This window comes from Cinclus cinclus, chromosome 24, assembly GCF_963662255.1.
Source record: "Cinclus cinclus chromosome 24, bCinCin1.1, whole genome shotgun sequence".
NCBI classification, from domain to species: Eukaryota; Metazoa; Chordata; class Aves; order Passeriformes; family Cinclidae; genus Cinclus; species Cinclus cinclus.
The window spans coordinates 937,478-953,549 of NC_085069.1; the positions used below are offsets into that span (position 1 = coordinate 937,478).

General features: G+C 52.1%; 2 protein-coding genes across 2 annotated transcripts; both read left to right on the top strand.

Annotated features, from left to right (window-relative positions):
* Positions 1-4,267, top strand: CD79B (CD79b molecule). Its single transcript, XM_062508251.1, is given in 6 exon segments — positions 1-94; positions 1,936-1,977; positions 2,515-2,823; positions 3,326-3,444; positions 3,718-3,759; positions 4,169-4,267. Coding segments are annotated over 6 exon segments (705 nt in total).
* Positions 4,268-9,552: 5,285 nt separating this feature from the next.
* LOC134053197 (somatotropin-like) lies at positions 9,553-13,754 on the top strand. The gene is made up of 5 exons (XM_062508069.1): positions 9,553-9,562; positions 10,443-10,603; positions 11,343-11,459; positions 11,806-11,967; positions 13,554-13,754. Exons 1-5 carry the CDS (start codon positions 9,553-9,555, stop codon positions 13,752-13,754), a joined length of 651 nt encoding a protein of 216 aa, XP_062364053.1.
* The last annotated feature ends 2,318 nt before the right edge of the window (positions 13,755-16,072 follow it).

The following is a 16,072-nucleotide window of genomic DNA, read 5'->3' on the forward strand; positions in this document are numbered from 1 at the left end:
ATGTTTCCCTGCCCTGAGCATTGAAATATGGCTGATCTGGGCACGAGGCTCTGGCTGCTCCAAGTGACCCTCTGGCTGCTGGCTCTGCTCACAGGTAGGCACCAAACGGAGTTTGCACTTCAGAGCAAGGAGCCAGGACAATGGCCTGGGATTTATCCCCTGCTCGTGAACTTCTCCCAGCTCTGCCTCTCAGGGCAATAATTTTAAACTTTGTGCTGGTCTCTCTCAGTCCTGTTCTGTGCTGGGACCCTCCTGTGGAGCCCAGGACAGGCACACAGAACTCAGAGACCAGTGCCTGCCTTGAGTTTGGGTTTTGCTTCCTTTGGGAGTGTGCAGACAGGACACATTCTGGGGCAGGCAGGTGGCTTTGGCTGAGTGGGTGCTGATCCAGCCTGGCTGGGGCTGTAGGTGGAAGGAAAGAAGGGTTGTTGAGGTTTTTTAACCTTTTATTACTCTCAGAGGCCTGGGGATGGGGCTGGCACATGACTGAGACCATGGCCAAGCCACATCTCCGCTCTGTGGGGTTCAGTGTCCAGGAGCAGAGGAGAAATGGGAGGAAAAAGACTTTTGGGGTGATCTGTGGGATCTGTGGGAACATCCCTGTGCTGTTCCCCTTGGAGAAGCAGCAGCAAAACCCAGGATATGACTCCTGTCCCTTTCCAGCTCCTCTTGTCTGGTGCAGGGACAGCTATAGGAACAGGGGGCAGCAGATCCTGTCCTCAGAGGGAAACATGTGCCCATGGGACAAAGGGAATTTAAAGGGTTCCTGTGGTGGCCACACAAGTCCAGCATGGATTCAAGGCTGCAGGGTTTGAACTTGGCTCTCATAATGACTTTGGGGGAGGACAGGGGAAGTTCAGCCCACCTGTGGCTGCAGCAGAACTCCTGACTTGGAGGGGTGTGAGGGCTTTCAGGTGAGGGGCCAGCCTGGTGTTCCTTTAGAAACACCAACAGAGCCTGGAGAGCAAAGCCTTGGCTGGTGGCACTGTGGGTGATGAGGACACACAGTCAGTGCACAGCCAGGACAAAGGGCATCTCCCATCCTGGAAAAAATGCAATGGGGCTGGAAGGGAGGATTTGCCTGCAGAGGTGTCAGTGCTGAATGTGAACAGGGCAGCAGGGACCTGGAAGGGGCTCCTGGGCAATGAGAGGAGCCCCTGTCCAAACCAGGAGGCCCCTACAGGCTGGGTCCCTGCAGGAGAGTGGCACAAATCTCAGGCTGGGGAATTGAACCTTTCTTCTTTTTCTGTTCCTTCTTCTCCTTCTGGGGATGAGGAGGTTTGCAGCTGCCCTGTAGGGAGGTGCTGCAGTCCCACATCTGTGCCAGCTCCTCCATAGAGAGGAGGGAGCTGGGCGCTCAAGCAGGGCAGTAAACAGGGCTGGGGCTTCCTGCCCAGCTGCAGCAAGAGGAACCAGGCCCAGCAGCACTGGAGCTGTGGGCAGGGCACCCGTAGGTGCTGGGGGGTTCCCTACCTCACGCTGCTTCCTGCACTGCAGGTCCCACAGCAGCAAACCACAGCCCTTGTCCCAGGGGGCTGTGTGGCCACAGGATCTGGGAATGCCCCTGGCCATCACAGAGCTCCGAGCCCAGGAAATCCCAGCAGGGAAGGGTTTCTGGTTGATTCAGAGAGTGGAAATGCAGAGCTGGAAATATCTGGAGCCTTCCTTAGAGGCACCAGCCTCAGAGACATTATAGAGAGCAGGTTTCACTTGGGTATCAACCAGAAAACAACTTGAAAAATTTTCAGGAGACAGGATGGAAATCAAAGGGTTTGTACCCAAATCTGCACTGCCCCAGGTCCTCTGAGCAGGGCTCTGTTGTTGCTCCTCCGAGCTCCACTCCATACAGAGTGGGCAGGAAGGCCATGTCCATCCCATTGGGGACATCCTTGTGGGCTCCTGGCCACAATCTCAGGCCCTTCTCCTGTCTTGCAGGTGGGATCTCAGCAGACAAGAACAACACCAGGAACAGCACAGGTACCCTCAGACCTGCTGGGCTCTTCTTCTGCATGTGTCCCCCAAGGTCCCTCCTGTCCCCACCACCAACAGGACTTTGCCCCCACAGAGGCCATTCCCAGGCTGTGACATTCCCTGTGGTTATCTAAATGTGCACAGAGAGGGGTGGGAGCAGGACAGAAGTATTGGAGCAAAGGTATTCCCACAGAAAATTGGAGTTTCCATTAAAAGCAGACTTCCACCAAAAGCCTCAGATCTCATAGAATCACAGAATATCCTGATTGGAAGGGATCCACAGGGATCATCCAGTTCCACTCCTGGCTATGCTCAGGACACCCAACAATCCCACACTGTGCATCCCTGGCAGCGCTGTCCAAACTCTCCTAGAGCTCTGGCAGCCTCGGGGCCAAGACCATTCCCTGGGGAGCCTGGGATGAGGATAATGCACCAAAACCAATCTGGATGCTCAAAAGCAGCATGGAAATGGAAGCTCTTTGTTTGGGAGGTGCTGGGGGGCTCTCATGGGAGTGTCTGCAGTTACAGCCTTGTCCCCTGCAGCTGCCAGGTGTCCCCCAGTGTACCAGAACCTGCGGTATGTGGCCATCAAGAAGAACATGCCCATCAACTTCATCTGCTACTCCCAGGAGGCCCAGATCATGCAGTGGTACAAGACAGCAGAGGAGAGGAATGACCTCTCTGTGCTGGATCAGAACATGTCCAGCTACAGCATAAAGAGGACGAACACATCCATCAACCTCACCCTCTTCAGGGCCACCTTTGAGGACAGCGGGATCTACGTGTGTGACAGGAAGGGCCTGCTGCAGAAGAAGGAGCTGCACTCATGTGGGACAGAGCTCCGAGTCATGGGTGAGTGGCAGCTCCCTGTCCTCCTGCACCCCAGGAGATGCTTTTTCTCCTCCTTTCCCATTTCCCCCTCCATATGAGCCCCACATGGTGCTCCCACACCTTCTCCTCCCCCTGTGCTGATGGGACCTTCTCCATCCCAGCTGTAGGTGCTCTATGGCACCACAGAGGTTCTGTTCCTCACTGCCAGTCCCAAGGAGAAGGACAATGCCCCCGCTCTGCCCTGGCATGTCCATCCTGCAAAAACAAAAGGACATGTTCCTCTGATAAATCAGATGTGTCCTGCTCCTGGTGACTGCCGGGTGCTGCCCAAGGTGTCCCATCCCAGAGCTGATCCCTGATGCCAATCCTGGGGGCAGCTGCAGTGCTCTGGTCTCTGCCAATGCAGAGGACAGGTCCCCATATCCCCCCCTGGTGACACACTCTGGCCATGGTAAGCACATCCCTCTTCCTGCAGCCTGGCACAGAGGTGAGACCTGGGCTCTCCCTGTGCTGTTGCTCCCAGGTACCAGCAGCATCAAGCAGGTCCAGAACAGGAACACACTGAAAGATGCCATCATCATCATCCAGTCCATCCTGCTAGTCATCTTCATCAGCATCCCCATCCTCCTCTTCCTAGATAAGGCAAGTGACAGTGCCCCCAGCAGAGGAGATGCTCCCAGCTGGGCTCACAGCAGTGTCCTGCAGAGCATCCCAGGCAGGCCAGTCCTGGGCATAGGGTGGGTCTGAGGTTGTGGGTGGGAACATGGATATCTGAAGTGGGAACACAACTATCTCCAGTGCTGTGTGGGGACTCCATGGATGTGCCTGTGGAAGTGGTGGGACAAGGCCTGGGGGAACAAGGCTGGGGACAGGGGATCCTGGTGGGTGCTGACACCAACCTGTGACTCTCCATAGGGTGAAGAAAAGAAAAGCTCAGAGGAGGACCACACCTATGAGGTAATTAATGACAGCAGGACCTCCCTAACATCACCTGAGCCTTGGCACAGGGTGTCTGCTGGAGGCCATCTTGCAGCATCTTCCTTGGGAGGAGGTTCAGGGCACTTTCTTCCTGAATTACACATCAGATATGCTGAACCGCCCCAAGAAGCACCCAGTGCACATCCAACACCCAACATCCAATGCCCAACACCCAACATCCAACATCCAGCACCCAACACCCAACATCCAGCATCCAACACCCAACATCCAGCATCCAACATTCAAACATCTCCATCCTCCCTCCCTGTCTGAAACTGCTCCAGTCTCAGGGAGAGCAGCCTGGGAGTGTCCCCAGCAGGGGTGTCCCAAGGGATGTACTGTGGCTGGAACCTTGTCCCATGTTCCACCTTCCTTGTCGTTGCTGCAGGGGCTGGAGGTGGAGCAGATGGCCACCTACGAGGACATCACTCCTTTCCGGGATGTGAAGGCCAAGTGGACAGTGGGGGAGCACCCAGGTGAAGAGTGAGGGGTGCTGCAGCCTCCACCAGGCCCTGCCAGCACCCTGCCAGCCCCCATGGGGATGGATCCCCTGGAGCACGACTGCCTGGATCCGGGGCTGCAATCCCAGGTTGCATTCCTGGGCTGCAAACACCTGCACAGCCCAGCTAAGGGCTGGGAGCCTGCTGCCCTGGGATGCTCACATCTGGGCTGTGTCCCTGAGGCTGCCCTGCCCCTGCTGTCACTGTCCCCACCCTGCTGACCAACCCATAAAACCTCTAGAAATTAGGAGCCACCTGTGATCCCCACAGTAGCCAACTGGTCCCACAGCCTGTGCAGCCCCATGCCCATCACTGAGCTCCAGCCTGGTCAGTGCCATGGAAGGACTGGGAATAAGGGGTCTGCTCCAAGCCCACCACCCCAGGAAGGACAGGACCAGGCACTGCAAGGACACCTCCAACAACACTGTGTGGGTGCTGTGAGAAGCAGATTTGGGGCCTCTCTTCAGCTGTCAAAGCCATGGCTGTATCCACAGGCCCAGCTGGCAGAGGTCTGAGGTGGAGTATCTCCCAAAAGCACCTCTTTTTCTCCAAAGACTATGGAAAAGCTGGGGAGAAAGGTCTCACCCAGAGCCTTGCTGCTCCCCAAGCAAGAGCTGGCCCCTGTCACACGGTCATCCCCACAGTGACTGACATGCGACCTCAGAACATCTAGAATAATTGTAAATTGTGGAGTACAACCCTCCAACTGCTTTTGAAGTCCTAATAAAGGTAATGGGTAAATCCTCATCCTGCTCCATCCTGCCATGCCCATTCCAGGGGTGTCCCATAACACTGGTGCTGATTTCCTGGGAACAACAAGCAGCTTTTTGGATCCAGCTCAGCTGGAAGCCAAACTTCACCTATTCAAATTCCACCCTGAGGGCAGACAGGGATGGAAAACCAAGAGCAGATGTGAGACTCCCTGTGGGGACCTCCACAGTCCCAAAACATCAGCTTGGGATAGGACAAAGAGAACCAGGATACAAAGCAGGAGAATGGGGCCCAGGACCAGCAGCTCCACTCTCAGCTAGATCTGGTCTTGAAGGAGAAGATAAAAAACATCTGGAGACTGGGTTTGTAATTAAATTATCTTGGCATGGCAGCAGGAACTGAGGGTGGTGGGCTCAGGGCCAGCAGGGCACCCAAACCAGGGCTGGAGGGGCACAGTGGGGGTAGGGGCTTGGCTGGACACGGGTGACAAGGACATTGTGGCTCAAACTGTCCCCTCTCACAGAGCCCAAGGCCTCTGTGTCCTGATGGCTCATGACATTTTGGGATCCAATAAGCTCCTGCAACTGCTCTGCACCCCAAAAACAGCCAGAGCAGGGTAAAATTCTAAGCAAAAAAAAAAAAGGCTTTTCAGAAGTAACAGGATGTTTCTTTCCCAGTAAAGCACCTCCATGGAAGACTGGAATTCAGTTTAAACAGCACAAAATCAGCATTTTAAAATTGATTTTTACTAGTTAAATAAAACTACTCCAAATTAGTTCTGCCACATATATATATAAGTTATTTAAGAATATTTTACTTATAAAATTGGTTAATTTAAAAAAGGAGCATTCACAGGGAGAGGAAAGAACTGGCTGTTCCTGGTTTCCATGTTTGCCAAGATTTTAGGACTAGTATAGCTCATCCCCCCATTCCTTGCTTTTGGTTCCCAAAAGGAAGATGAAAGTTTTTTCTGGCCTTCCCTGCTGCAGATTCCTCAGGTCTGTGTAAACAACTCACTCAAGTGACTGAACAGAATAATAGAAAAAAATAAAGAAAATTTGCACCTGGTGAGGAACCACTGATGTCAGAAGCAGTTTTTGTGACCCCAGTCTTGCTCTGCTGCTCCCTCAGCCCAGGGAGCTGAGGCCTCCTACAAATGCCAGAAGTAAATAAATATTTCTGTAGTGTTGTTAGTTTATTTGAAATGCTTGGAGTAGTTTCTAAGGAGACTGGAGATGGCGATTGGTTTCTATATTGAAAGTGGTCTGTGTTTAAAACACATTTAATGTAAATAAATGTATCAGTCTATACAGCCCAGGCTCTGTATTTTATCCTGATTTCTGTCACTGAATCATGGAATCACTCAGATTGGAAGAGCCCTCTAAAATCATCGTGTCCTCCAGCACTGCCAAGGCCACCACTAGTGGTGACACCCAAGTGTCACATCAACACAATTTTTAAATCCTTCCACCACTGCCCTGGGCAGCTGTGCCAGGGCTGGACACTCCTTTCAGGGAAAGATTTTTCCTTAATATCCAACCTAAACCTCTCCTGGCACAGCTTGAGGCTGTTTCCTCTTGTCCTTGGGAAAAGAGATGCCCACCTGGCTACAGCCTCCTTCCAGGTAATTGTAGGGAGGGAAAATCCCTATTTTCCATCAGGAGACTCAGGCAGACAGGCGGGGTTGCAGTCCTGGAGAACTGAACCTGGGGATTCACCCTCATCTTTCCACAGGAGTTTAGCAGTTCCAGGTCTGGTAAATAATCCCCATAAATCTGAAATGGAATTTCCCCTCAGAGCAGTGAGTTAGGAGAGATAATCCCCCCCACACCCTAAACCCTCTGCAGAGTTGGGCTGTGGCTCAGCAGCAGCTCCTCGGTCAGGATTCCCCTAGGCTGGGGATCACCAGGACCCCGGGAGCACACAGTGTCTCCAGAAAAAGCTTTCACTTGTTTGCAAGGTCAGGGAAAGATGGGTGGACACAGGGCCATCCTGAAAAGAATGGAGGAGGTTTTTCTCTTTTTCAGGAAAATTAATCCACAAACACCAGATGTTTATGTCCAAAAAGGAGACAGATTAATCCTTTTTGCTTTATTCAAATAAAGGGAGAGGCCATGGGACATTCTCTGGGATCTCTCAAATTTTTAGAGGACGCAGCCTCTTTTTTATCTTAATTTCCCAGACGCATTTCCCTCTCTCTTTCCCCATGGGCTGAGGTGCTTGAGAGGTACTTCCAGAGGACTTCCCAGAATGCCTGATACCTGAGATTCCCCCCTAATGTATAAGCCTCCCTTTTAATTTTTAACTCTTACAGAATTCATAGTTTTCCCCCATTGCTTCTTTCATCTTTCAACATCCAATTTCATTTACCAGCAAACCTACAGTTTGTAAAGGCAAATATCTTTTTCCATTCATCAATTAGTGGAATCCATGCCATTGTTTCTTTTATCTCTCAGTGTCAGTTTTATCTACAGCAGACCCACAGCTCGTTTGTAAAGACAAATCCGTCATTTCTCTCACAGGGAATGTAGAAATCACGGAGTGTGACGCTGCTTTAGATGGGATGCTGTGCGTTGGAAACGCAGGAACTGGAGAGCCAGAAAATGGCCCGGGTGAGGTTTCGGGGCCGCTTATGCAACCGCGGCTGTGCATGCTCGTCATGCGCCGCTTCTGCCTCATTTACTGCCCAGACAGCGCCGGGGACAAACCCAGCCTCGGGGAGCCCTCGGCGCGGATCGCCCCGGCCCCTCCGGGCTGGCAGCGCACGGGTGGTGCGGATTTAGCCGCGCTCTCAGCGCCAGAGCTGAGCGGGACACGCAGGAGCCGCAGGGACACAGCGGCGTCATCGGGGCTGGGCTGGGGAGCTCGCGGCTCATCCCCGACCAGCGCTGACAGATTTAAACACGACCTGGAGTAGAAAACACAAAAACACGCCCAGATGTTGCCGCTCTGGGGTGACGGGACACCTGATAGCGGCAGGACCCGCTGTTCCCTCTGCTGCCGGGACTGACATTTCCCTGTGACGCCACCGCGTCCCCAGCAGCAACACCCTGGGGGCTTCTCAGAACAGCCCTGCTCTCCCTGATGTTTATCAAGCAGCTCACTTCTCTCTACTCCAGCAACTCCAGCGGCTCCGGGGGTGATGCTGCTGCTTGGAAACCAGAGCAAGCCCGGGGCCTGCGGGATCTAAATCACCACCTGACACAGGACGTGCCCTGAACACCAGACAAAGGCTAAACCAGTCTGGTTTGGGGCAGTGGGGGCTTTATGTGGAGTAAAAGTCCTTTAAATACCCCCTGGAGCTGCCCATCCCAGGTTGTGTCTTGTTTTTCTCAAAAGCAGGGATGGGTGGGCTGTGTCCTCTCTTCTTCAAGACCACATTGGACAGGGCTTGGAGCACCCTGGGACAGTGGAATGTGTTGCTGCCCATGGCAGGGGTGGCACTAAATGGGCTTTAAGGTCCCTGCCAACCCAAACTGCTCCATGATTCTCTGATTCCCTTCCCCATCTCCTCTTCCCCATCCCTCCTATCTCCTTTCCACACCATTCCTCTCCTTAATCCTACAGTATTTCACCTTTGCGTCTCAGGCAGGAGCAAGAAGGTGCTTATGACCAGGTTTTTCCACAGCCTTGTCCAACTGAGGATCAGAGAAAGCTCACAGAGCTCTGGATTTGCACTGGGCAGGTTGGAATCCAAACCAGCACTAGGACAGGACAGCTCCTTGTCACACCTGTGACAAACTGGCTCAGCAAAAGTGTTTGCTGAATTTTTGACATATTGGGAGAAATTGGAAGCAGTTTCTTGGCAGAAATAGGATTCATCTGACAACATCCAGCCAGCTCTATCCCACAAACAATAGAGAGGAAAACATAACAGAATTATGGAATCCTTTAGGCTGGAAAATATTTCTAAGATCATTGGTCCAACCATTCCCCCTGCACTGTCAAGGCCACCACTGACCTACGTCCCCAAGTCCCACATCCACACAGCTTTATATGCCTCCAGGGATGGGGACTCCACCACTGCCCTGAGCAGTTGTGCCATGGCTGGACACTCTCTTAAGGAAGAACTTCTCCTTAATATCCAACCTAAACCTCTCCTGGTGCTACTCGCCAGTTGCTTTAAGCCAAAAATGCCCCAAGCTGCCTGGTCAGCCCTGTGAACTGTGGGCCAAGGCTGCAGAGCCAGGCAGGAACATCAGGAGGACACAACTGATTCCACCATGACCTGATTTGGGATGGGTCTTGCTGTGATGAGGAAATTTTAATTGAAGTAAACAGGAAAATATGGCGAAATCATGGAGCACTGGTCTCATCCTGAGACAAACAAAGCTCCCCAAGCTGCACATCTGTGAAAATGCCTGTGATGAGGTAGCACAACCATGAAGAGTCATGCATTTATGCAGGGGGAAGGTGCAAAGCTGTTGTTGTGATCATGGACACACAGATCCATTTTAAACAGACCCCCTGCTATATAAAGGGGGCCTCCACAGTTTCCTTCACCTGGTGAAAGGAGGAAACATTCCCAACCAAGCCAAACCTGAGCAACTCACCAGCAGAAATGGCTCCAGGTACATTTTATTTCCATTTTCAAGGATTTCCAGTGCTGGGTATGTAGGGTGACAGGAGATGATGATGATGGGGTGGTTCTGTGGTGGGCTACACCCACTCCTTGCCATCCCTAAATTAAAATATGGCAACTTCTAAATCCATGAAAAAGAAAACCTTTCCCTGTAGTGTGACTCTAATCCATTAATTAATCTTTAACCTAAAGTAGGCAAGGAGAATGCTGCAAACTTAAAGAACAAGATCAAGCCACAGTTATAATAGTTACTATTACTATAAATGTTGGCAGGGATAATAAAACTCATATTCCAAACTTTAGACAGGGATGAGTATGATGTCTAATAATGTCCAAGTTCTACAGGCTTCAGGGCATTTCACCTCCTAAGGGTCTTTGTTTGAGATGAGCTTGGTGGTCTGTGTGAGCACAGGTGGACACTTGTGCTGGAGGTCATGGGTTGAAAACCTTTAGGCTTGACCAAGATCACCAAATCCTAAAGGTGTGACCCAGGGAGCAAAAGCAGCTGGTCACAGCATTGCTGATGCCACCAGCTCTTGTCCCAGTGAGGGTAGGGACAAGGCCTAGGGGAAAACATGAGTATGTTGGGGAAAACTCGATACCCTTAGTTTTCATAGAGCAACCACAGTTCCAGCCAGGAAGATGCTGCTGGTCACACTGGGAGCAGCCCCAGCCCTGAGGGCAGGTCCAGTGAAAGGGTCTCCCTCAATTCTGGGGAGGACTGAGCCCATCCAGTGTCCAACAGGGCACCACAGAAGGTGAGTGTGGATCCAGCATGGGCAGAACGGGCTGGGAATGAATTCCCAGGCGCCACCTTCTTCTCAGCACAGTCCCCAAGGACTCCCAGTACCTCCCTCTCCACTTTGCAGGGTCCTGGCTCTCTCTGGCCATTGCTGTGATCACCCTGGGACTGCAGTGGCCACAGCCAGCTGACACCTTCCCGGCCATGCCCCTGTCCAGCCTGTTTGCCAACGCTGTGCTGAGGGCTCAGCACCTTCACCTCCTGGCTGCTGAGACCTACAAGGAGTTTGTGAGTGCTGTGGCCTGAGGGCGCCTCCTCTGTGTTTCCTTGATGGCTCCAGGACTGTAGAACTTCCCAGAATTCCCAGCTGTTGGTGTTTTTGCCAGCTCTCAGGGAGGAGAAAGAGCCTTAACAGGATAGGGCAGGTTGTGTCCCACCTGCCTGGACACTGTCAGCTCTCTGTCCCTTCTCTGATGCCTCCTTGGGGCCATTTCCAACTGTGTCCAGACCCCTTGCACAGGGGCAGCTGGGAGGTGGCACAGCTATTATAGGACTTCCCTTTGTTGATCACATTTATCCCTGGGAGGGTCTGAGTGCACAAACCCTGAAAGTGTCTGCTGCTTTAGAGAGAAGTCCATCCTGCTAGAAGATGGAAGAACCATCTTCTTGGAAGAAGGTTCTTGGAAGAACCTGTCCCGGGTGTGCTCTGTTTGTCCTCCTCCTGCAATTTGCCTGGAGCAGTGTCTGCCCACCCTTGTGACACCCTGTTCCCTGTGGTGACACTGCTGTCCACAACTGGTACTTACTAAAGAGCAGCACCTTGCCCTAGGGAGAGGGAGACCTTCAAGGCAGCTGTTGTGCCAACACACAAATTCCTGTTTCCCAGCTCTCCACCTTGTCTAGAGACACCTCCTGACTCCCATTTATTCCTTGCAAAGAGGAACCATGCAGGACAGATTGGGAATTCTCTGTGCTCTTCGCCAGTCCACAGGCAGCAGACCTGAGTGTATCTGGAATGTCTCCACAGGAACGCAGCTACATCCCAGAGGACCAAAGGCACACCACCAAAAACTCCCAGGTAGCCTACTGCTACTCAGAAACCATCCCTGCTCCTACGGGGAAGGAGGATGCCCAGCAGAAATCGGTGAGTTCTGACCTGGCGCGGGCACAGACCTGTTTGTAGAGTCCCTGCTGCAGGATCAGAGGGTTTCCACCTGTGAGACCTTTGGTGTTTTCACCCTCCTCTCTCTTCTTTGCTATTTAAACCCTTCAGACTCTTCTGAGTTACACTATAAATCATATTCCCAGGTCCAGGTTGAGGATACTGCTGTCTGCACAGGACATGGGCTGGGTGGTGCCCTCAGCCTGCAAACTGAAGCTGAAGGAGCAGTGTCCATCTCTAGGTCATTCCAGGCTGTTCCAGAGGGAGCAGGACACTCCACCAAACACCATACCTACTCAGCTTTGACCCTTTCCTGCCTCAATTTCAGGACATGGAGCTTCTCCGGTTTTCCCTGGTTCTCATCCAGTCCTGGATGACCCCAGTGCAGTACCTGAGCAAGGTGTTCACAAACAACTTGGTTTTTGGCACCTCAGACAGGGTGTATGAAAAGCTAAAGGACCTGGAAGAAGGGATCCAAGCTCTGATGAGGGTAAGTCCCAGCATGACTGTGGAATAACAGAGATCTCCCAAGCATGAGAGGATCCACTCTCAGGGATCCACAGAGCATGAGAAATCTCCCTGCCTCCCACAGGGCATCTTTTGGACTTTGCTTCCCTTTAGATAACAAGATTAACAAGATCATGACACCCCCCCCCCCCCCCCCCCCCCCGCCCAGTGCACAGGTCCCATTACTAGGAGGGTAAGAACACAGGACAGGTGTTACCAGCACTGCCACAACCCCTCAGGGAGCAGATTCTACCAGGAATTGCAACATTACAGATCCAAAATCTTTCCAAACCCAGCACCAAAGAATTTCCAGTTGCTCAAATACATCGGACAAACAGCAGCACAATGTTTGTTACATCTCCAAGCAAAGTACTTTGAAATGGGGAAAATTCTGCAAGGTTTGCAACCTAATAACAAAACCACATTTCTGTGCAGGGAAGCACTTGCTCTGATGTTTCCCTCTTCCATTAATACAACACTCCAAAATGAGAGGTGGAGGGTGATCTCATCAGAGAACCCGAGAATGGTTTGGGTTGGAAGTGACATAAAAGCCCATCCAGTGCCACCCCTGCCGTGGGCAGGACACCTTCCACTATCCCAGGCTGCTCCAAGTCCTGTCCAACCTGGCCTTGGATACTTCCAGGGATTCAGGGGCAGCCACATCTGCTCTGGGCATCCTGTGCCAGGGATTCACCACCATCACAGGGAGGAATTTCTTCCTGAGACTCAACCTGACTGTCCCCTCCTTTAATTTAAAACCATTCCCCCTTGTCACTCTCCCTCTCTTTTATATGCCTCTTTAATTTTGGGTTTGTTGTTTTCAATTAAATTGCCCATTATCTGCCAGTACACCCTTCAGTTACACTTATAGCATAAGTTTATCTGCCAGCATCACCCTGAAGCTGTAGCTGTGAGAAATGATTCTGGGCCATTATTTACATCTTCTAGCAGTTAAATAACTCTGCAAGTCAGGCCCTGTGAGCAAACACAAACCTTGTGTACTGGAGTAAGCAGGCAAAGGAATCAGGACCACAGCAGATTTTCCCCTGCATCCCATGTGGGTTTGGGCATTGGGAAGCCACACACAGAAATGACACAAATATTCCTTTTCCACCAATTTATGACACTTTTCACTTCACCAAAACCATTCTGTTGCTGAGCACAGCAGGGGGAATGGCTGATTATAGATCTCCAGATGGAGATGTGGGGCTGGATCAGAGCTTTGGGAAAGTGGGGGAGGAGAGAATTATTTGTGCAGCTCCCCATCTCCTTGGCTGGGAGGGGCTGCAGACAGATCGTGTGATTTTGTCTTTATTTTAAGCCCCCCCCCAGGACACTCCTTCCCTGCAGCCCCGTGTGTGTCATTGGCACACGCAGCGTGGCACCACACCGTGGCACCGCCCGCACCTGTGCGTTCTGACACACACACGCACAAAACTACGTCTGAAATGCCATTTAAGAGCGGGCGGGAATCCCCCTGACGTCTCCCAGAGCTCGATACGAGGTTTGTCCCTGGGAGATGCCCCTGTCCGGCCCCGCCTCCCCCGGAATGTCGCCGTTGTCCCGCAGGAGCTGGAGGAGCGGAGCCCGCGGGGCGCGCAGCTGCTCAAACTCACCTACGAGAAATTCGAGCTCCACCTGCGCGGAGAGGACGCGCTGCTCAAGAACTACGGGCTGCTTTCGTGCTTCAAAAAAGACCTGCACAAGGTGGAGACCTACCTGAAGGTGATGAGGTGCCGGCGCTACGGAGAAGGGAACTGCGCCCTCTGAGCCCGCCCCGCTCCTGGGAGAGGAAACTGGAGAATAAAACCCGCTACTGTCGACACGAGTCTGGCTTTTGTGGGGGACGGGATGCCGCAGGCGCAGGGGTGATTTGCGGCTGGGGGGGGGTGAGGGTTAGGGGCTGGGAGGTATATTTGGGGTTGGAGGATGAGGATTTGGGGGGCTGGGGAGATGGGTTTTAGGTCTGAAAAAGCTGCTTGAATTTGGAACTGGGGGAAATTTGGGGTGGATTTGGGGCTGGGCAGTGGGTTTGGGACCGGGAGGTGAGGATTTGGGGATGGGAGGTTGGATTTGGGGATAGACCCGGGGCTACAGGCTGAATTTGGAGGGGGCGCAATTGGGACTGGGTGGTGGATTTGTAGCTGGAGGATAAGGATTTGGTGCTGTGAGGGTGGATTTGGACCTAGAAGGGTGGATTTGGGACTGGGGGGATTTAGGAGTGGATTTGGGGCTGGAAGGATAAATCAGGGCTTGGATTTAGCGTTGGGGCAGAGTTGGGACTAAGGGGAGAAAATCTGTGGCTTTGGAGGGATTTGGGAGTGAGCAGCAGATTTGGGTCTTGGAAAGTGGATTTGGGGTCTGAGGAGAGTGGGGCTGGGGGACTGAATTTGGAAGGAGGCAAGTCCAAGGTGGTATTGGTTGGTGGAGCTCACGAGGTGGGTGTGGGGCCAGCCGTGGCACAAGCCAGCCCTGAGCAGAGGATTTTCCTATCACTGAGTTTGGGAGTACCACGGCTTCCTCGGGGAGGCTCAGTTTTGTGCCCAGTTTTGTACTCACCTGAGCAGGCACAGCCACTTCTCAACATAAACCTCATGGCAAAGGGGAAAAAGCTGTCAGCAATGCCTTTCAGGATCATGTTTCCTTATTAAAGCAGCTGAAATGAGGGCACAGAGAGGTGGCCCCAAATCCCCTCGATTGTTGTAGCTCATTCCCAGTGCTCAACTCCACCACTGTTTGCTCTTGTGGTGTCATTTCCAAAGACCCTGACATGCTTCCATTTGTCCCACAAAAAGAAGGACTTGCATTTTCTTGTCTCTTTGGAAGGAACCAAGTCCAGGGTGGCCTTGGCTTCTCTGGAGCTGCTCCTGCTGTGAGCCAGCCCTGGGCACTGCCCAGGTTCCCTCAGGGAATGGTCCCAGACCCTAGGCTGCCCCAGGGAGCAGTTGGACAATGCTCCCAGGGAGGCCAGGGTGGGATTGTTGGGGTGTCTGTGCAAGGCCAGGGGTGGGACTTGATGATCCTTGGGGTCCCTCCCAGCTCAGGAAATTCTGTGGTTTTGACTCCTCCTGCAGTTTGCTTGGAGCAGTGTCTGCCCACCCTCGTGACACCCTTTTCCCTGTGGTGACACTGAGTCACCTGCTGTTCACTGGCACAACTAGCCCTTACTGAAGTTCAGCAGCAAAACTGGAGCATTTTGGGGTGTGACACAACAAATACCCATCAGATTTTTTTGTTTATCTGTTAAGAATTTAGGAAACAGTTAGGAATTTCTGCTGATTTGCTGTCTCTCCACACTCCTCCTTGCAGCCTCTGCTCTCCAACCCCTTCCAAAGCCACAGAGAGCTAACCTGACTAACACTCCCAAAGGGGAAGTGACCAGCAGAAAAAGAAAGCTCTGTTCCTGCAGAAGTCATCCCTCAGCTCCCTGCCCGCTCACTTCCCTCGTGACAGAGTGTGGGAGGGAATTCAGCACTGGCTCTCTGCAAGGCACCATCCAGCCCGATGGAAAGGGGAACAGACAGGGATGTGGAAGGACTTGCTCAGGATCAGAGTGGTTGGGTGTCCTTCTGGCTCATTACCATGTGATGTCAGTCAGTCCTTCTAAACCAGAAACATTTCCAAGTGGTAAAGTCTGGGGAAGCTACCCCTTACATATGACAGAAATATGTGCATAGGGATGAAACTAAAACATGTTGTAGAGAGAAATTTACCCTTGATTTCTCTCCCGGGCCATGTCCAGGATTTGTCGGGCAATTCCTGGGAATTGTCCTAGGAACAGTTTGATCTCAAAGAAGAAATATTGTTTGATCTCAGTTTTAATGATGCCACTGAATTGGAGCAGCTCTGTCTACATCATTTCCAAAAGTTTTGCAGTGTTTTATTAGGGATGAAAGTTTAATGTTGTGAGACACCATGTGCATCACATCCAAAGTCTGCTTCTCCTCCAAATATGTAACAGCAACAGAAACGGGCAATAAACCTAAATGCTACTAAAATTAAGCCCCAAAATAAATGCTGCTTTTGTAAAGGAGGTGTTTTCCTGTCAATTTATTGAGGTCAGCTATATCTGGAACCAGCAGAGCTGC

Coding starts and splice junctions, on each gene's coding strand:
- LOC134053197 (XM_062508069.1), top strand. Junction 10,604..11,342: donor CTGAGACCTACAAGGAGTTT/GTGAGTGCTGTG, acceptor ATGTCTCCACAG/GAACGCAGCTACATCCCAGA. Junction 11,460..11,805: donor AGGATGCCCAGCAGAAATCG/GTGAGTTCTGAC, acceptor CCTCAATTTCAG/GACATGGAGCTTCTCCGGTT.